The following is a 21,446-nucleotide window of genomic DNA, read 5'->3' as shown; positions in this document are numbered from 1 at the left end:
TAAATGCCCTCTGCCAACACAGGGTTCTAAAGAATGCCAAGAACACTATGGTGTTTCTCTCACCCTCTCCACTAGTGAATTTCCACTACTCTCATCTGGGAGACCCATCTGTGTCCCTGGGTATAATGGTAACAGACTCCGAAAACCTTTCATTCCCTCTGCAACCTCTCTCTCAAACTATGTAAAATAACTCTCTTACTGTATGTCCTGTAACACTGTTGTACTGTATTCTTTGCTGGTGAAGTTTGTCTTTTTGTTGTATTGTTGTGTTGAACCCTGCCGTAAGACAAATATTCCCCAGAGGATAAGAAAGCTTGAATTGAATTCAAGTGCAAAACCTAGATTTGAGTTGGCAATCTCTACACTACTGGGCACCTCCTTCCCTACATGCAGACATTTTGTTGGATGAATCAGGCACGAGTCCTCCCCACACACAAGTCTTATTCTCTCTGACCAGGCCAATGAATGGTCAAGCCCTTACCTGTGACGACGTTGATGTCAGGGTACAAGTCTTCAGAGAGAGTGACTGCAGTGCTGTCGCGCTCAAAACCATCCCTCAGCTCCTTTTTCACAGCAGCTGAGCCACAGAGACGGTAAAGTCCCACCACCTGCCGACCCAACCACACAGAAAAAAACAGGAGGATTCTTACAACTATTCCATTTAAAGTTTTCAAACTGTTTTTTACCTCCGTACGTTTTAGTTCATTTCATGGGCTGTCACTGAATGTTTTTCCAAGTCCTGTACCTAGTCATGTAACAACCTTATTTTAAACCTTAAAATAACAGGTTTTCAAACTAGTGAAGTGCAAGTCTTGTTCTTACAAACACTGCAGAATCCCTGGCCCGCATGAGTCACACACACACATATCCTTCTATACCGGTTTCTGGAGTTTATCTAAAAGACTGACCTTGAGACCTCTTTTCTCAATCTCAGAGACACTCTTTTGGATAATCAGGGGCACTTTAATTGCAGAACCCTCCTTCTCCACCAGTTGGCGCAGCTCTATGCCAAAAACCCTGGGCTCTTGGTCACTGGGCTTGGCTGGGGTGTCCCATTGCTCCACAAGAGTCAGCTTCACGTACAGCAACCCCCGAGGTTCCAATTTCACTGCTAGCTGTTGGGAGCGGGACCCTGACGACAAGAGAGAGACGGCATCACCTTTTTGAAAAATACAGCAAGTGTACCATTGCAAAAACATAATCATTTTATCTGTGGGCTTGCAGCTGAAATATCTTGAAATACTGTATCTGGTTGCTAGCCAGTGATTGATCTGACAATCTCATTCAGCAGTTTCTTGAAAGGATATCAGCTTTGGCAGCACTGCTGGGCAGGTGATTCCAAACACCCAAAACCCTTTATGTAAGAAAATACCTCTTGTTCTCAGTTGTAAATGCACGACTTCAAATTCTTAAACTTCTCAATTCATGATAACGGATTGGCTTCATTCTGAAAGTCTTGGATTTGGCAATAAACTCTTGTCACGCCACATAAAACTGTAGATTTAACCAATTCTAGTGATCCCATAAACAGAAAACGTGTTTTTGTCCAGTGTTTATGTACTTAATTGTGACTTAGTGCTTAGTGGAAAGAGTCCTGAACTCCATGAAGACAAGGCAATCCAACTTTCCTATTCCTCATTAGCATAAACTTTTGTCAAGTACTTCTCATTTAGCTTTTCACCATTGGAAGAAAAAGTAAATCTCCTTTTAGAAGAAAGTTGGGGCTGATCTTTGTTTGCAATATCGGTCTGAGCTGCCTGGTTCCTCTTTCTGTTTTTACTTACGACTCCGTTCAGTAGTGCATGTGTATGACATCACCCGGAGGTGAGGTTATCTATCCACCTTTTCTCCATAAAGCGTTCTGGAACCGTCATAGACACTCCTTAGGAAACTTGTCATTAATCTCTTGTGTACAGTATGCACTGCCTGTGAGAAGCTATAAACACCTTTTCAACATGTATCTTTTAGGAGTGTCCTAGAATTTGCTGAATGTATTCTTCTTTCTTTTAATATTTTATATTCATTCCTTGCTCATACCTGCCCCTGTGTCACGTAGCACCCATTCTTTCTCTTTTTTAAAACGAGATGATCTTGTGGGTTTTGAAAAACAAGGAAATTATTTTTAAAAAGTCCAAACTGACCCCCTGAAAGGCCTTGTGGCCACATTCACTAAAAATAAAACATCATTAATTCTTTTCCATCTGATTTGCAAGATGTTCCCAGAGCCCTCTGGAGAGAGACTTGCTGGCATATTTTAATAAAACATGAGACCGCAAGCTATTATGGCTAACCGACAACTCACCAGTTCCTAAGACAATAAGAAAAATTCTGGACACAGCAACATTTTTCTTGAGCTTAATTTCTACTAGCACAGCTGCTAAGAAGGGACCGTTGCATTGACACAGGTGTACTATACAGGAACTCAGCCTTAGTCTAAATAAGGCACAAGCAGCAAAATGACCAAGAAGAGAGCTAATAGCCTCCTCTTGCTTTTAACCTTTATCATCTTTTTATAATATCTATTATCAGCAAAATGAGGGTCATGTCAACTGGGAATTCATCCAAGAAGCACATCACAGGGCACACACTTACACAAGCACACACCTGCAAGTGTACACATGTGTACACCTGCAAGTACACATCTAACACCACACTCATTCAAGGGCCCTCAGGACAATTCTGGATCACCCAGATGGCACCTTGTACCTCCAGCAACCTTATTTACTGTATCTCTTGCAGTAAATGCCCAGCCATCTACATTGAAGAAACAGGAAGGAGACTCAGAGACCACTTCAGAGAACATGTTAGGGCTGTGAAGATTAAAGATCTCTCCAAGCCCATTGTTTCTCATTTCATCTCTGACGGCCATGACCACTCTAATCTCTCCGTCTGTGTACTCAAAGGCGGTTTTCCGAACTCATACATCAGAAAGACTACAGAAACCAAAATTATCCTGCAGCTAGGATCACACCTTCTCCCTTCTCTTAACGACAGACTACTTTTCTTCTAAATTCTCTCTATTCATTGTAGGTTTCATTTCACACCTCTCTACACCTATTCTGACTTCACACCTCTTGATTGGGCTCTCTTTCTGTCCCCTGCTCCCACCTCTCGCTCCTCCTCTCTCCCAGCTTTTGTTCTCCTGTTACATTACCTTTGCTTACTGCCTTGTCTTTCTCACAACTCAAGAAGGCTCCACGGCTGAAATGTTGTGTTTTCCTTCTTCTTTTTTTTCAGCATGGAATAAACCTATTGTTCCTTTGCAGCCTACACATGCTGACGCAGCTACCCACCTGAACTACTACAAGCACACATGCATGCACACAGGGATAATTTAGACATATTGTAAAATAACTGATATACAGTAGCACATGCTTGAAAGGTGGGAGGAAACTGAAGCATCCAGAGAAAATACACAAGGAAATGCAAACTGCACACAGAAGGCACCACAGTTTTCAGGGTTCAAAGCCAAGAGCTGTGTCACCACACCCTCTTAAATTCACTTTTGATTGCTATAATCTCAAATCAATGGCTTTCTTCCACTTGCAATTCATTCTGAAGTGATCTAAACTTCATCAACGCCATTCAAACTGTTAATGAGCATTTTTGGCCACAGCTTGCCAAAAGTGGAAAATCAGACGTTGGGCATTTTAAAAGAGTGGCTCCAACTGCAAAACTGTGCTTTCTCTGGTCAATCAGTACATGATGCTTTGAGTTTTTAAGCTTTTCCAGTTTCACCCCTGGCTGAGAAACCCAGCCTTACCTCTGAAAAGGGGCGGGATGGCGACTGCCCCCAAGCAGCAGACCCGATTGCGACTGGCACTGGGGTCTCGTGAGAAGACCACCAGCTTGAGCAGGTGGGCACGCTCCAGCTCCAGGTTGAAGGTGTGGTTGAGGCTCAGGAAGGTGCCCCGGCAGGTGAGCAGGGCGGTGCGGGCACGGGTCACCCCGTCCACCTGGATGGCGCAGAAGACCTCCTTGGAGTCCACGCGGGGGGACTTCACCTCCTCCAGCCTGTATAGGTGGACGCTCATCAGCCCCGACAGCCTCTGGGCACACCGGGGCTGCTCGGCCAGGCTGTAGGGGCGGAAAGCAGATGGATCGGGGACCCCCGCAGCTTCCTGGGGGTCATGCTTGGCGATCAGCTCGGGGGAGTCCCCGTCACTCAGGTAGCCCCCCTTGCTGGCCAACTTGCCCCTCCTGGAAGAGCGTCTGGGGGGCCGCTCGGGGGCCGAGACGCTGGAGTCCAGGTGGTAGCGGCTGATGACATTGCCCGATTCCTTGCGGGCGTTGGGCGGGGAGGTGCCCTCCGTTTGCCCCTGGCGCTGGCTGCGAGAGGAGCGCAGGCTGAGCTTGCGTCTCAGCTCGGGCAGCTTGCGCATCTTCATGGAGAGCCGGCGCACCGTGCCAGGCGACTTAATGCGATCCATCATGCCAGGCTTTTTCTGGGTACCGGGGCTGTCCGTGGGCCCACTGGCACCAGAGGGCTCCGACTGGCCAGCCTGTTGGGCACCATCTGGGAAAGGGAGAGAAAAATGATGTGTCCTTAACACTGCCTTTCACATCAATATAATAGTTATTATCTGCAATTGGAATTCCCAATAGACAGTAGCAGCTCAAGACTTCATTGTTAGAAAGATAGAAAACCTCTCTGCATTTAAAACTAGCAATCTCCATTTAAACTTTTTCTGCCAGTCTCAAAATCTCAACTGCGTGATATTTTATTCATATACCTCAGTGGGAACACTGGGCTGCAGGGAATTAATTAGACTGCTGTTTTATACTGTCTGCATTCTATGACTTATCTCAATTCTTGCTTGAAGTGCAAAGATGTGCTCAATGCCACTGTCAGCTCCCATTCCTGATTTGATTTTTGTGCTGCCAGGTCTAAACAGCTACCAGTCCAAAATTTAATAACAGCAGTGTGCACATGGTCTGTTCCTTGACCTCCTTCAGGCCAGTGGTTAAAATAAAGACAATCAAAATGCTACAGTTATTTTAATAGCCTTTCAAGACCATGAACCACAATGCCATGATGCAATCATGTCACATTCCGCAAATCATTAAACAATCATGAAAATCAGAAGTGTCAAAACTAATGAAATAAACACCTCCCACAAATCTTCATAAATGGTGGCAGAAATTAGGAAGGCAAGTTACCTGAATGGTCATTCCTGTGAGTCCCAGTGCTCTCCACAGTGAGCTCTTTGGTACAAATTGCAGGCTGATTAGAGCATGCAGTCCTGGAAATACTTGAGCTGCTTGCAAGAGCCTGGGTGTCACTGTTGTGTCTCTCAATTCTCGGTACCCTGTTAGGTTGCCCTATGATCCCAGCCCGTTTCTGGGCCCAACATTCCTTCTTATTGTCCATGGAGCCTTCCAGCTCACGTTTTTTCCATGGATTGCCATAGTCTGCTGCCATCTTCCCACAGCGAGAATCCTCCTCCTCTGGGATAGGGTTGTACCAAATATTCCCTTTGCTTTCCCCATCTGTCCCCTGCTTCCACTCTGCCAGACAGTTAGGAGGAAACTGAAGGCCTTCATCGGATGCCTGGGGTTTTCCTGTGGAGAGAACCCAGGCTCGGCTGCTTCGTTCCAGGCTCTGGAGGTAGGCGCCCTGACCTGTGATTTTCACAGAACTAGATGCCACACAGTGGTCTGTGTAGCTCAAGCTTGGCCTAGTGAGCTCAGGGACCCCTAAGCTGAATGAGTACTGTTCTGAGGAACCTTTGTAGGAAACTGCTTCTCTTTTTGGTGGAATCTCAGAGGCTTTCTGGGCACATTCCTTGCTGTCTACAATGACAGACTTCTGCGTCATAGAAAAACTTGACCAGGCAGATTTGAGGCTCAAGACCTGGGATTTTCCTTGACAACCTTCAAATTCCTGAGTCCTTGAGCCTAGGCTACGAGGCCCATCAGTGCTAGGTATGCAGCTATTGTCCTTGCAAGCAGCTGAACACTTGGCCCAGTTTTGTTTTTTGGAAACTGTAATGAATGTCCCTCGTTTGCATGGTTCTTCTACTGTTTGGCTGGTTTGGGATTGCCCAACATCGGTCTCGGACAAGGAATCAGGCAGTGTCTTTGATGGTATGTCTGCAGACAAACAGAAAAGGTGTTAAATTTGTGGTCAATATGAATTTTGCATAGCTCAAAAAAAGCCAATTTTAAAATGGAGCACTGAATTTACTATCAAGTGATCCACACATCTTGGATACAGTTTGAATGTGCTGTTTATGATCCTTGCTGTTCCTCTTCATTAAATGCACCATGCCCTAATTGTGTACTGTGTAATTTACAGCTGCAGTGTCATTTTGAAGTTCCATAATTTTTTGGAAGTGAACATGTCCTGGAAAAGACAGTTTTCCATCTGGGTAAAATCAATAACCACTGAACTGTGCAAGTAAAAACGCAAAAAGAAGAAAAACTGCATAAAATTTAATCGGTGCCTTGAAATCAAACCCAATATATGCAGGTGGGATTTGCCAGTTTTGTATCGGTAAGTCCCCATGCTTGTAATTGACAGCTGTCAATCGACTCACTGCTCTAATTACTGTCCAGACACAGGGGGGATATAAACTAAATATGTGTCCTTAAACTCATCATGACATCATCTGTTTGAAACAACTGTAACCAACGGATGATGTAAAGTCACAATTTGACATGGGACCACAATTGTGACAAACAATTTCCTGCATCGAGTCAAGGGGTGATGCATCTCTTGTTGCCCATTCACAAACTGTCCTAAGCAGCTCAAGGCTTCTAGCCAGCCTGAATTTGTTTCACCATCTGGAGAATCATGATGGGCTAATGAGATACGGAGTCAAGCACTCAACTTCTGAGCTCACTTTCTGTTTTACACGAGTGATTTTAATGGTTCATCTATTCGGGGGTCTTTAATCCTTTTTCTAGGGAACTGGGGGCTGGGAAAAACTAAACAATTGTCCCTCTGAGACTCAGCAATCTCCTCCCAGTTGTTTAGAGGGCTCCTGTCTTCATACTAGAAATCTTTTACACTCTTAAAAATGCCAGGAACCTCAAGAGTGGGAACAGAAAATCTCAACCAGTGTTACATTAAGGGGGGCATTTTATGCTTCACATTCCTGAAGTATTCCACAATTATTGGCTCTGTGTTAAGACTCCACACAAACTCCTGATTTTATCACCACGTGACAACAGCTTTAGGACCTAATGTGTGTGAAATGAGATATCAAAACAAACTGCAATCACACTAGAAACAATATCGGTACAATGTTTCAGATAAAAATGGTAAATAGTCTGCTTGTACCGTTCAATTTAAGACTTCCATCTGACGGAATTTGAACAGCTTGCTCAGAAAGTAAAAACATTCCACAACATAATTTACAACTCAGCTTTACAGGTTCAGAGGAGACATCACTTTGAATCTCAAAACGAGGTGCAGATTGATTCTGTCTCAATTTTTTTTTTCTTGACAGACTATGTAGTCCTTTTTCAGAATCTCAAGCTAGTCCATTTTGATTTCAGCCCAAGAACTCCAATTAATAGGCTTTTGCCAAAGAGAGCATATCTGGCTGCAAATCCTTGGCAGTTTCCTTAATAAGCCATTGTGCCGTGCAGAACATCTGGGGCTCTCGTGTCATTGCATTTGAGCGGAGCCCAGATGCCAAATCCTCTCGCATGAGAGGATGCAGTACACATATGGCCTTTTCAGTCTTTTCTGATCCGTCTAATGTCCTTCAGCTCCATCTGCACAGAAAGCAGGAACAGCACATGGAGCTCCTTAGATTAGCATGTGAAGCAGACACATCACAAGCCAGTGACAGCTCCCTAGGTGTCTCCTGCTGCCTACCTATTCCTATTCCTGCATCTGTATTCCTATCTTTCAATGAAATTTCCCATCCAACAAAAAGGGACAAAGGTAGAAGCTAGGTGCTCTATTTGCCCATCCAACCATCCATCCATTTTATAACTGCTTCATCCAATTCAGAGTCATGGGGGATTCAAAGTCTATCCCAGCAAGAAATGGGCACAAGACGGAATACACCTCAGGAAGTCCACCACAGGGCATACACAGACACAAACACAGATACTGTATGCACATTCTCACACCAAGCCCAATTTCCCCAGAAGTCCATTAACATAACCAGTATGGCTTGGGACTGTGGGGAAAAAACCTGAGCACCCAGCAGAAACCCACACAAACACTGGAAGAACATTTGGAGATAGCACCCCACAGATCTGGAATTGATCCCAGGGCCCCAGAACTGTAAGGCAGCAATACCAAATGGACAGTGAGTGTGCCACCTTGCAGCCCTCTCTATCCTCTCTAACCAATCCCATATTAATGGATGCAATAAAAACTATTTTGTACAGAGCATGCAATTGGAGCTCAGTCAATTTATCTAAACAGAAAATATATTAAAGGCAAAAAGGTGCTCTTATTGACAGGTATAGTGGATTCCAGAAACGAACTGGAGCTCATTGTGTACTTGAAAGTACATAACAAGAGTGCATGTAGCTTTGCATTATAATATTTTTATTTGCATTACTCATTCCCATGGTTTAAGTATTTGAACACAAAATATGCATTTTGTATGTTTAAAAGCATTCTAACATTATGCTAAAATACTAATGACTGACAAGCTTTGCTACATTTTATAAATTGTACTCAGCATTAGGTCTGGGGCAGTGAGCAGTTGTGCTGTTAATGTGTGTTAGGAACTGAATAAGCTCCTTTAATGGAAATGTATTGATTTAGAAGCCCAGTTATTACTTGGGTTGATTTGCACTCCATAACTCTGTTGACTTTCACCATGAAATCTGATGAGGTGATAGGTGAGTGAGGCTTGACTTTAAAAAAGCAACCTGACACAGTTCATTGGAAGAAATCCCAGCTGCTGTTGGAAATGCTGCTGGTGGATCACTAGGTGGCACCCCTCCTCCTGGTTGAGAAATAAAAAAAAAACTCTTGCCCAAATTGTCAACATGAGGTAGTGTGCTGAAGAAGGTACTATCTTTTAGATCTCCAAATAAACCCAGATGCCAAGATCAAAAAATGCAAAGTAGTTGTTTTTCCTTTCTGAACCTTTAAACATTTTCAATGCACTTTAGAAAACGGGAAGCACACTTTACTCTGGAGAAAAATGCTTTGAAAATCATTCTGGGCGTAAGACTTTGATGCTGTTTCCATGCATTAAACAGCTCTGTGATCTCTCTCAGACAAAATGCACTTTTTTTAAAAAAGTGACAGTTTACATTGGTTTTAAATAACAGCACGTCCTGGACTGATCTTCCAATATAATTGATGTTATTCCAGAAAGTCCTAGAAAACAGTACAGCTGCTGCTAATGGATTTTGAAGTTTATACAAAATATTTGAAACCAGCTGCCTGAGGAGGATTTAGGGATTTAAAAAAATCATTATTTTTTAAAATATATTTTTTAATTTAATTAAATGATGTAGGACCTGGGTGGCACAGTGACACAGTGGTTAGCATTGCAGCCTTGCATCACCGGGGCGCAGGGTTCAATTCCACACTTGGGTACTGACTGTGTGGAGTTTGTAAGTTCTCTCTGTGTTTGCGTGGGTTTCCTCTGGGTTCTCTGGTTTCCTCCTACAGTCCAAAGACACACTGTAAGATTAACTGGCTTCTGGGAAAGATGGACCTGGTGTAAGTGTGTCTGTGTCTTTTGTGCACTGTGATGGATAGGTGTCCCATTCAGGGTGTATTTCTCCTTTCAGCCATTGCTTGCTGGAATAAGCTCCAGCTTCTCTGTGACCCTGAATTGGATGAACCAGTTAGAAAATATGTGAAAAGATCACTCAATGCTCTGAATGTTATGTCCCTGATCAATCCCTGATGTTTGCGATATTTTGCTTTTGCAAATATGAGATATTACTCCACTGAAATGAAAAGGGAATTAGCAATTAGACATCCAAGAAACGTAGCACGAGCTGAGTGGCTAAGTGGCTCTCTTTATCAGCTGAAAATAAGATGAAGTTTGATACACTCAACTAGTTTCACTGCAACTTGTTCCAGTAGCACAATTTATGGCTGCATGAATGTTTTCTTTGTGTTGGATGCTGGATGGCTGTAGACTTGGCCCTCAGACAGAACCAAGCTGAGTTCCTCTGCCCTAAAGTGTTCTTGGACCCCTAGGTTTAAGAATAAATAATCACATTTTTCACTGTCAAAAAATTATCATCATGTCCTAATTTTAGATCTTTCCACTGCATTTTGTATGACAGTGGTCTGCATAGTGGATCCAGTCGAAGCTGAGATACAACGAGCGACAACACAAGTCCTGAAGGTTTTATAATTCACTGGAAGTGCCTCTTGGGGTACAAAGCTGATGCCCACTCCACAGCCAGGGTTCGATCATCGTGCTATAAAGGGGAGGGGGGGGGGGTCACTGTGAGAGTCAGTGCCTGTGTGGAATTTCCTTGTCCCTGGTGAAAGCAACCACCAGGTTTCTCACACAAGCCCCATTTTGTGACGGAGAGGGCAGGCTCTGTTGGGCGGCCTGCCAGAGGCAGGAAGTGGAGCATTAAAGCCTGTGAAGTGGGTCTGCAGCCGTCTTCCTGTTCTTTCTAAGGAGGATCAGGGCTGGGAGCAGAGCAGGAGGGGGAGGGAGGTGGCAAACAGCAGAGGAAAAGAAATAAAAAGGCACCACTGACCTAGCATGGTCGCCCTCGGTGATCCCTGCACTCAAAGACATTCCTGTGCTGCCCCAGAGCCCCACAAAAACAAATCTTCATTCACTATTCACACTATTCCCAAAAATACACACACTGCATTATTAAATACTCCAACCACCAAAAAAATGGATTTTTTCCACAACCCAAACATGACATTCCCCTTCACTGTAGGAGGAGGTTGAGGGTTTTTTATCCTAAGGGGCCAAACAACTTTGTCTCAACTTCGACAAGTAAAGGTAAAAAAAAATGGGTTTCGTTATTCACATTTGTGAATTATTTTTTAGAGGGAACTAAAGAACTTGAAGCCAACAATTGTATCAGAACTCACAGATCCTTTTTGCGTGCTAGTGATACAAAAATATCCATACTCCTATAGTACATAGGTCACTTCACTTGTATCAGATGCTGTTTTGTGTTATTGAGATTTATGCCTTGTAATTGGCTGATTTTATCTCAAAATCTCCAAAATAATTCTATGCCATGTAGGTTTTTAGTCCAACTCAGCTCTTCATGAGCTAAACCAGATGGTTATTGGTTTAGTTGGACTAGTTTATCATCTTCTCTGAGCTGTTGTGAAGATAACTGGAGAATCCTGAGACACACCAGCTCTCAAGAATCAGGATTGGACACCTCTGCTCTACACAAACTTTTTGGGTCTTCAAACAAGTAGAGATTTTTCTGAAAAAACACAGGGTGCTGTATTAGTGACATTCACATACAGTATGGGTGCCCTGTGCACAGTAAAATCAAAGTCAAAGACATACAGTTGTGTGCAAAATTTAGGCACCTCTGATTAAACAGGAACGACAACGCTTTTTTTACATTTCAGGGTTGTAATGAATCGGCAATGATGAGTGCATTTCAAACCACAATGAATCTACCAAGTACATGGTGTCATTTACAACCTCCAATTTATATCACAAAAGAGACGAGGTTTCAATGTACACATAGCGCCATATTGCCATTATTGTCTGCAATGCAAAATGAGGCAACAGAACTTCCAGTGACATGAAAGCTACATTATCTAAGTATTACAAAACAAGTTCAACCTGCAAACCAACTCTTCCATTCATTTTTAAGTTTTGCAAAATTACTTCCATTGATGGTCATTTTATGGTAAGTTACACCAAAAAGACAAATTCTAGCAGGACTTATATTTATGAACAGCTTGCTGTACCATAGCCTGTGATATCACCTGAATAGCTGATTTCAGTGACTGCAATTGAATTAAATTCAACATATCAACTTCAAGGCAGTGTTTTCTACAAATACTACTTGTTACCGCAGCATGCAGATCATGGAACATTTTTGGGGTGAATTGTCTACTGCACAAACTGTAAAAATTTGATTGTACATCACGCTGAATCTTGTTGAACAACATGTCGATGGGGACAACATCATTGCCCATGTTTATTACCCATCTCTTGGCTAGTTGATGATCCTTTGGAAAAAGAACCAGTTTGACTTTGTGCTGATCCGATCTCCAGTTTTGTGTGAGACCAGTATGTTCTGAACAGCAAAATGCTCAAGAGTGAGTCATCTGTTAAAATACATGCGAGGTCAAAAAGACAAACAAGGATTAATTTATGCTTTGGATTAACTTATGAGACCATGTTTCTCATTCACTTACAGCGACTAGTGAGCAGGAAGGGCCGGTTTTCAGTCATAATTTGCGTAAATACTTGCTCTCACCCGTGGTGTGACCAGCGATTTCTTCTGCCAGCAACAACATTTCTTTTCTTCAAATACTTCACCCATTTTTCTCCAAATGTATCTCCTGTGTTTGTGGTCAAACATTTCAAGTTTCACTTTATCAGTCCACAGCACTTTGTTCCACTTTGTTTTGCACACTTTAGACCTTGACGTTTGTGACAAGGTTGTAGGAAAGGTTTCCTTCTGACAACTCTCTCAAGCAGATCATTTTGTAAGCAATGCTGTACTGTGGACAACTACTCCAGTGTCAGCTAAACTTTTTTGCAGGTCTTTTGCAGTGTGTTCTGTTTTGCAGATCTGACCAGTTTTTGAACAGTTCTATCAGAGATTTTTCTGGGTCTTCCAGATCTTGCCCAGACTTCAGCAGTTCCATGTTTAAAGTTCCCCTTTTACTTCAATTTCTTAATGATACTTCTGACAGTTGAAATTGCAAGATGGGAGTTTTTAGAGGCATTTTCATAGCCCTCCCCTCCTTTGTAATAGAGAATTATCTTTATTTTTAAGTCCTCAGAAAGCTGCTTAGAGGAGCCCATGGTTGTTGATTGCAAAACATCAATCACAACCTGACAGGTTAGACCTGGGAAATCTCTTCACCTGACTTAATTTAAGGTCTAATGAATCAATCAAGTTTTACGGCCTTTGACTTAACTAAAAAGTAGGAATGAATCAACAGGAAGGATGCCCAAACATTTGCACATGCCATACTGTATATTTATTTTTTATTTTTTCAATCTTGCAAATCAGCAAATAGTAGTTTGCATTGTAATTAGCACAAAGATGTTGGGTTTAAATTTGTACCATGCAGAGGTTGTGTCAACATATTTTCACTTCCAGATTCACAGATTTTAACAATTTAACCAGGGGTGCCTAAACTTTTGTGAATGGTTGTATACCCCCCAACTCCCTGTACTTAGACTTGTTTGAGGCACAATCTGTAAACTAAGAAGCACCAACAGAAATCCCAGAATTGCAAATACAAATTAAGACCAAGTTGCCAATGAAACAAACTGGTGTTCTAATTGGCCGAAGTATCAAATAAACCTGATATTGTGAGCTTACTGGTTTAGTTTTATAATTTTCCAAAAATCCTTTCTAATGTTTTTGCAGAAAGCCTAAGGACTAAAACTAATGTAGCATTAAAAATAAGAACTGAAAAATGTTTGGCAGCTTGGAGATCTGGAGTGGTTTGAAAATTATTTCTAAGCTTGCTTACAGATTACTGCTATTATTTTTCTAACTTTAAAGTTTTTCACAACTTGAAATCATACTTCCTGATTAGTTCCTCCTGCAAAGATATACTGTTATGCATAAACAAAACCATGCCTTGGATTCCACCAAAATAAAAATATTTATTTTGGGTGAGATTTTCAAATTGCAGGGAGCTTTTATTAAGAAGGCTAACAAAGCTTTTCTCCCCAAAACCCTTTGCTCTGTTTCTCTGTCTAGGATTGATCCTTAACACTCCATTCACTGTAATCTCTAACCATCTACTGTATATATTCAAGAGAAAAAGGCTGAATTCTGTGTGGGTCAGGGAAAGACCCGCACAGATACTGGAAACTGTAATAGTGGGTTTTATCACTTTAAAAATAAAGAGAGGTATAGAGAAAAAAAGGGTGAGGGAAGCTGAGAATTCGAAGTCTTCACAAAGTCTAAACACACATATAAAACTCCAGTCAGTCCCTGTTCTTAAACTCAGAACTAACTAAGGCAGTACTGGCAAAAAGGAACAAAATGACTATTCCCCCAACAAATCGGAAAAACACGAAGGTTTTTATCCTGGCCAACCAAACAGACAGTTTGCCTTAGGCAGAAAAGTGAGTTATCTAACTCCAGGTTATCTCAGACGAAGAACTTGAGTTTTGTTGTGGAGTATGTCGATTACCTCCGATTTGCTTAAAGATATCATTTATTTCACTGATATGTTGTTATTTCTCTCACATTATTGTTTGGCACTGCATGGGCATTTATACAAGAACACAAGCTAGTAAGCAAATTTACAAACAAGAGGAGGCCATTAAACCTATCTAGAACATTTACTAGTTAGTAGCTAATTAATCCAAGGAACTCATCCATCCACTTCTTGAAAGAAGCCAGGGTATCAGCGTCAGCAACATTCCTGAGTAACTTGCTCCACACTCCCACAACACTTTGTGTGAAAAAGCCTCATGTTCTCAATGTCAAATTTTTATTGTGGGCCTTTTCTGGTTCCGTCCACAAATAAGAAATTAAAATCCAATGGAAACCCTCCTCAGGATATCAGACCATTCTAAACAGAGGGCTGAAATTAGCTTTAGATTTGACAGTATTAGACGTCGATGCCCCTGATCTCATTCAGAAAGAGCACTCCCCAAATGTAAGAGCTAGACAAGTGTTATAATAGGTACCAAATGTACCAGCATAAAATAAAGTTTCTTGATATACAATTCAGCTCTCAGTCTATGCTGGAACATTCCAGAGATTCAGAACAAACAGATGATTAATCCTTGAAAGTGAGCAAAACATTTTTTACATTCTACTTTTTGAATTACAAAAAAAACCCAATGAAGACTTCACAAAAAAGGTGGTACTGTATATGGTGTGCGTATCATCAAATGGCTAAGAACATAAGAAAAGTTACAAATTAGCCAATTAATTTCTTTGGTAGTCAACCAATTGGTCTGGTGATGTTATCCATCCATTTCATTTTTGAAAGAAATCAAGGTATCGGCTTCAACACCACGCTCCCACAACCCTTTGCGCAAGGAATGGTCTCCTGTTCATGGTTTTAACTTCACTTCCACTTCTTTAACCTTTCAAAGAATGCAAGAGACAGTCAGGATTTAATCCTGGGTTAGGTTGTTGGGTAGCAAGAGACTGAGCAATACATCTTCTAAAATGCTTTTTTTCTCCCATCTATAAAATATCAAGACAGCTGCTGACCTAGAGTGTTTTGTGGTCTCTTCACACTATTGTCTCTGACACCAGCAATCAGAGTCAATTTGTGGTAGAAGCCAACCACACATGGCACCATGCAGAAGCCAGCTATCAAAATCACCTACCAACCAAAGACTTGTACTGCTGGGAGCGAGCGAGCGATGGGAAAGCCATCTGTTACATCTAATGGGCTGAGATTTCCGTTTCTGAAAGACACTCTGTGAGGTAAATTGTCAAGCCTGTTTTTGTTCTCCTTTGTTTGATTCTGGCAGATCGTTTCTTGCACATATCCTGACTTTATAAGGCGAAAACTATAAATTTAATAAGGATAAAAATGTTGGCTCTGGTTTCCTTAAACTGCAAAGTTGGTCAGTACAATGGCAGAGAACTCAGAGCTAAGAAATACTCTCTTAAACCAGGCTCTTTGAGGTGAAGTCAGATCTGCTGTTTAATATTACATCCAGGTGTCGCAAGTGAACCAAAGTGCTGTGCCAGCGAAATGTCCTATGGCCAAGAAAAGGATAATAAACTGATTAAGATGTGGGCACAATCCAGAGGACCAGGTGACACAGGAGGAACAGAGAGAGGCAGAGCATCTTTGGACTGATAAGTCACATAGAGCGACACTGGTGAGGAGTCCAAACACAGAACTCTAGGTGGAATTAGCAGAGAATGGGAACAGAGATGCTATCGTTGAGGATTTCACTTCAGAGTGTTTCTGTACTGTATGCACTGAACTGCTCTCTAAGCTGCACTTACACATGAGGCTCAGTCAAGGGGTTCCCAATCACATCCCCACTTAAAAGCCATATGCTGCAACAGGACCCCCAATCTGAGATTTAAGATAACTTAATTATCATAATGATAATCCTGTAGCCATTTTTGCCCTGCCACTCCTACATAACGATTCATCTCTTGCAGTTTCTGTTTTGACAGATTTGAAGAATTTTCCCCATACTGTGGGTATTGCTCCAGATTGACCTCAGCACTGTTCTGAACTTGTTCTCCCCACAACCAGCTGCCAGGTCCCTGCTGTGCCATCCAGGATCACCTTTGCTTGCTTCTGCTGGTCAAAAGGGGTCTTTCATCCTGGTGGCTTACTTTAGATCTACGGAGCAAACATTTAGCACCTAAAAACTGCTGGAAAGGTGAGTGGCTCTTGACTCTTTTGCTTTCGGAGTTTAGAGAAGGTGACTCTCTGATTTCCTTGGGGAGAGAGTTCCAGAGCTTGGGGGCATAACAGGAGAAGGCCCTGTCACCCATACACTGTAGATGGGCTTGGGGGACAGTAAGGAGACCAGACTTAGAAGAGCAAAGGTTGCGAGGTGGGAAGTAGGGCGATAATAGCTCAGACAAGTACTGAGGTGCCAAGCTATGCACAGCCTTGTAGGTGTGCATGAGGATTTTAAAGTCCACACAGAATTTGACAGGAAGCCAGTGCAAGGACTCCAGGATAGGAGTAATGTGATCACTTGCACTAGACCTTGTCACGATTCTGGCTGCTGAATTTTGGACATACTTCAGTTTGTTCAAAGTAGATTTAGATACCCCAGAGAGCAGAGCATTACAGTAGTCAATTCGAGAAAACACAAATTTGTTGATCAGCTTTTCAGCCACAGTTAGTGATAGCATAGGGCGCATTCTAGCAATATTTCTGAGGTGAAAAAAAGATGTTTTGACACTATGCTGCACATGTGGGTCGAATGTTAAGCCAGAATTGAATATAACCCTCAAGGTTTTTCAATTTAGATTGAAGCTCAAGTACAAAACCATCTACAGATAGGATTACAGGACTGGCTTTACGAAATTGATGGGGGGTGCCAATAAGCATGACTTCAGTCTTGTCGCAGTTAAGATGAAGGACATTTTGAGTCATTAAATTTTTATGTCACAGATGGAATTAGATAGAATAGAGACAGCCACATCAGTGTCAGGTTTGGTATAGATGTATATTTGAGTATCGTCAGCTTAGAAATGAAAAATGAAAAAAGAATTTTTTTGGCACAGGGGTAATGGCAGCAGTTTTGAGGACCATTGGTACAGTGCCAGTGCTCAAGGATTCATGTATAATACTGAGGACAATGGGACAGAGAGAAGAGAAAAAAGACTGAAATAAAGTGTTGGGAATGGGATCTAAAATAGATGTGGTGGGTTTCATGCGTGTAACTAGTTTATTGAGTGATGCTGAGTCAAGAAGAGAGATGCTTGAGAGAAGGGAACCAGAAAAGTTGGATGAGGAGGGAGGAGATATGGAAATGATATGCATAGTGGAGAGAAGGTGATGCCGGATATTGTCGATCTTAGTACTAAAGAAATCTGCCTTCATATTTCCTAGGAACACATCCCATGTTTCTAGGATGCCATCTTTCAAACATGAGTATTGGTCTGGGTCTTTGCCAAATTCTGAATGCATTGAAAATCAAGGTGCCAGATCCATTAATGGAATGGCTGAATTGCAAATGGAAAGCAAGAAAGCAATGTTTAACTAGTTGCCCTGGAGATCGAAGGGGAATCACAAGGTATTCCTCTTATATACACTGTATACACATGTACTATACTAAAATCAGAACAAAAGCAAAATACTAAAATGTGAAAAAAGAGGAAACTCCTGCAAAAGTCTTCAACAAAGATTGAGCAACAAAGGAAATTGGGAGTTTTCGTATATTTGTGCAAAAGAGTTTCATTCTTGTATTCTGAAAGGCTACAGTACATATCATGGTAAAAAACCACACCATAGGACAGCACAGCCCTGGCCTTACAAAGGTACTGTAGAGTCTCTTCCAATTCTCTTGAGCTCTGAATAACTCAAGAACTATAACTTTATGTCTTTTAGTCATAAAGATTCCATTGAAAATCAGACACATTCCTACAATGCTTCCCAGAATTCCCAAGTGTTTTCAGACCAAGTCTGGGATTGAATGACCATCCAAATAATCTCTAAAAGAACAGTAATGCAGTATCTTCAGTATACTCTTGTCATATATTTTTTTTAATTTTAACTTTAACAGTTCACATTATAATTTAACAGCCTGTACAAAATCCCAAGAATACAAGGCTCTTTTGTTTCTGATAGATTTTTTTAATGGAATGAGTGAAGTTGGGGGGGTTTAACATAGCTTTTGTGAAGAGACTGCTAATTATAGCATTGTGAAGCAGGATAACAGACAGAGAGCAGCCTCTGTCTCAGAGACTCACATGCTAAAGGGAGACCAAGATAAAGCCGCCCATTGAAATGGCTCAACTCTGGCCGCCCAAGGCAGCCTTCTTAAACACACTGATAAGACAATTCACATTGCGCTGGGATCATGAGGCTGACAAGGCTGAGAGAATGTGCTGCCCTTAGTTTGACTAAGGCTTTAATTTGGAGGAAAATAAATAATAAATTAGAAAATAAATGCTTTCAGCTTCTACAGGTCTGGTCTCACAATCTCAGTTGCCCGGCTATATGGAGTACACACCAGTGAAATCCTTTATTAATTACAACTGAAAAAAGTACAGAAATAACAGATGAGCTGCAGGCATACTGCAGGCCTTTATGCTACAGGCAAAGTCCAGAATTCTGGAAGATTTCTATTTGTGGGCTTGCTATAATAATTCAAGAGGGCTCCATGCAACAATCCTAAGACACAGCTCCACAAAACATAATCACCCTTTCTTAGAGGAGAGATTTTATGTCAAATTTAAATTAAATTTGGGGCTTATCTGTGCCTTTTCATCTCCTACTATATATTTTATATACATTTCCTTATTTTAAGTCTGCTTAAGTCATTATCGTTCATACTGACAGGCACATTTCCAGCAATAGTAAGCTTGGAAATGGCAACAAAAAAGAAAAAAATTGAAAAAAAACATACATGAAGGAGTAGAAAAAGAGACTTAACTGGAGCCCCCTGCTGCCTGGATGTATAACAGCTTCAAGAAGAGCAGAGGCAGCATATTATCCACCTCAATAATAGGTGCCTCGTCCTCGTCATTATTTTTCCTAATTGATATTGTCAATTTTAATGCAGCTTTTCAAGTCATTAATGATTATGTTAAATTGTCATAAAACCATTAAAAAATCTGCAGAGAGACTACAAACACCACAAAGGGCTGTATCTGTTTGTTTGACTGAAGGCATTGTTTAAGACGATATATAGTATCGGCACTGAGGCTAAAAAATGAATTACCTGTTAATTTACTATCATCCAAAACGACTGTACTCTGGCTCATCAAATGGTGGAATATAACCTAATCCAGGTGTGTGTATACATTAATTAGTCCCTAATGGTTTTATCTAAAAATGCCTGCAGCAAATAGGGTTGTGACACTGTTAACAGGCACTAGGTTTTTCTATAAACAGTACAGTTTGAATAACAGTTCAACTGAGAGACAGTGAATCCAAGACACAGCTGGAGGTAGCTTCTCTACTGTCTAGCTTTCAGGTTAATGGTTTCCAAGGTTTGGTTTGGATGAAACTTACCATTTGATTGCTGCTTTCTATTTCCATTCATATTTTACTGTTATGTGTTGAATTCCACTTCCATTTAAACCCATATGTGCCAATTTGCTTTGGAAAAGTTCTAGAGCACTCAGTGAACGTATTGCAATATTTCTACAGTCTTCCCATCGACTCTCTTGTAAAAGAGCTCATTACTTTCATTATGGGGCGAACCAGACCCATCCATTCATTTTCTAATTGCTTTATCCAATTCAGGGCCATGGAGGTGCTGGAGCCTTTCTCAGCAAACAACGGGCAAAAGGCAGGGTACACCCTGGATGGGACGTCAGTCTATCTGCAGGGCACACAAAATTTTCCCAGGTGCCAATTAACTTGACAGTATGTCTTTGGACTATGAGAGGAAACTGGAGCACCTGGAGGAAATCCCTTGCATAGAGTGAACATGCAGATTCCACAAAGATAGCACCACAGCACTGTGAGGCAGTAATGCTAATCACTGAGCCACTGTGCCGCAGTGAAAGAGGCCCTTCATCTACAAATAATTTTTGGAAATAAATGCCGAGGAAGAGCCGGGAACTTCAAGATGGAAAAAAATGGAAAAAGTGATGCGAGGGGCTTTCAGAATACCAGTATACAGAGGTTACTTGAGGACGTTTCTGTAGACCCTGGAATGCTGTTTGCCATTGACTGTATCTTTGCCAAGCCTCAGTTAAGTGCAGTGAATTTCCAGTGTTTATGTGCTTGCATGCCTGCTTGTAACTTTCCCTATTTTAGACATAATCAGGACAGAGGAGTTAAAGAGGAGGGGTAGGAGGGGAGCAAAAAGCTGAGAAGGACAGATTAAAAGAGAGAAAGAAGAAAGTTGGAGAGAGCGGTGGAGCAGGAGAACAGAGGAAAAACAAATATATTTGCACAGTATAGCAGCAAGCATACGAAGATTTGAATTGCCATGACGACTTGCTATAATTGAGAATCACTCCGACAATACTTGTAACAAAGCCATGGTAATCAAGAAAAACATCTGGGAGTTTGAAGCTGGAAAAGAACAAGAGACTATAGCACTGGCTCTAACAAACCCGAGAAGGACTGATACATACACACACTCTTCTTCTGTTTGAAATTAAAATGCATTTAGCTCCTTAAGAAACTGTGCTAGTAGCTCCCCAACAGCATTAAATCTGGTTTAAATTGGTATGACTTCTGTAAAAGCAGTGGACACTTTTCCTAGGTGTAAGAACAATGTAAAAAACATATTCTTCAAAAACAACACTTGGATACATTAACCATTAATGAGATTTAGAATCACATCAAATAATAATAACAACTTTAATTTATAAAGTTCCTTTCCAAACCCCAAATTGCTGTGTATAATGATAAATTATAAAATAAATAAAATAAGAACATACAGTACACGACAAGACGATCAAACATAAACCCAGTGAAAAGGTGTGTTTAAAGTTTCAATTTAAAAGCAAAGAATCTGCCTCTCAAAGAGACGCAGGAAGGGCGTTTCTTAAAAATGTAAAACACTTCACAAAATCAGACATCATAGCATGGTTCACTGCTAAGCCGGAGTTATATTAGGGGTTACCATAGACCCACTGTGGCCAGCTCTTGTCTGAAGAGTATCCATCCAAAAAGTTTCATCAATCACCCTCAATCATCAATACAGACATCCTTTTATTAAATTAGTTGATCA

The 21,446-nt window shown here is 41.4% G+C and overlaps 1 protein-coding gene across 1 annotated transcript in view; it reads right to left on the bottom strand.

Moving 5' to 3' along the window:
- The window catches only part of syde1 (synapse defective Rho GTPase homolog 1), a 36,578-nt gene that overhangs the window by 6,197 nt on the left and 8,935 nt on the right, over window positions 1-21,446 (bottom strand). Inside the window, exons 2-5 of the mRNA XM_088933183.1 lie at window positions 5,161-6,093; window positions 3,764-4,516; window positions 909-1,132; window positions 482-608 (exon numbers count right to left, since the gene is read on the bottom strand). Of these exons, the coding sequence (XP_088789309.1) occupies window positions 482-608; window positions 909-1,132; window positions 3,764-4,516; window positions 5,161-6,093 (2,037 nt within the window). The remainder of the gene's footprint in view (window positions 1-481; window positions 609-908; window positions 1,133-3,763; window positions 4,517-5,160; window positions 6,094-21,446) is intronic.

Source organism: Atractosteus spatula, chromosome 14 (genome assembly GCF_055471065.1).
Source record: "Atractosteus spatula isolate fAtrSpa1 chromosome 14, fAtrSpa1.hap1, whole genome shotgun sequence".
Classification (NCBI taxonomy): Eukaryota; Metazoa; Chordata; class Actinopteri; order Semionotiformes; family Lepisosteidae; genus Atractosteus; species Atractosteus spatula.
Note: the sequence above shows the minus strand (reverse complement) of the source record. Positions and strands in the feature narration are given on the sequence as shown.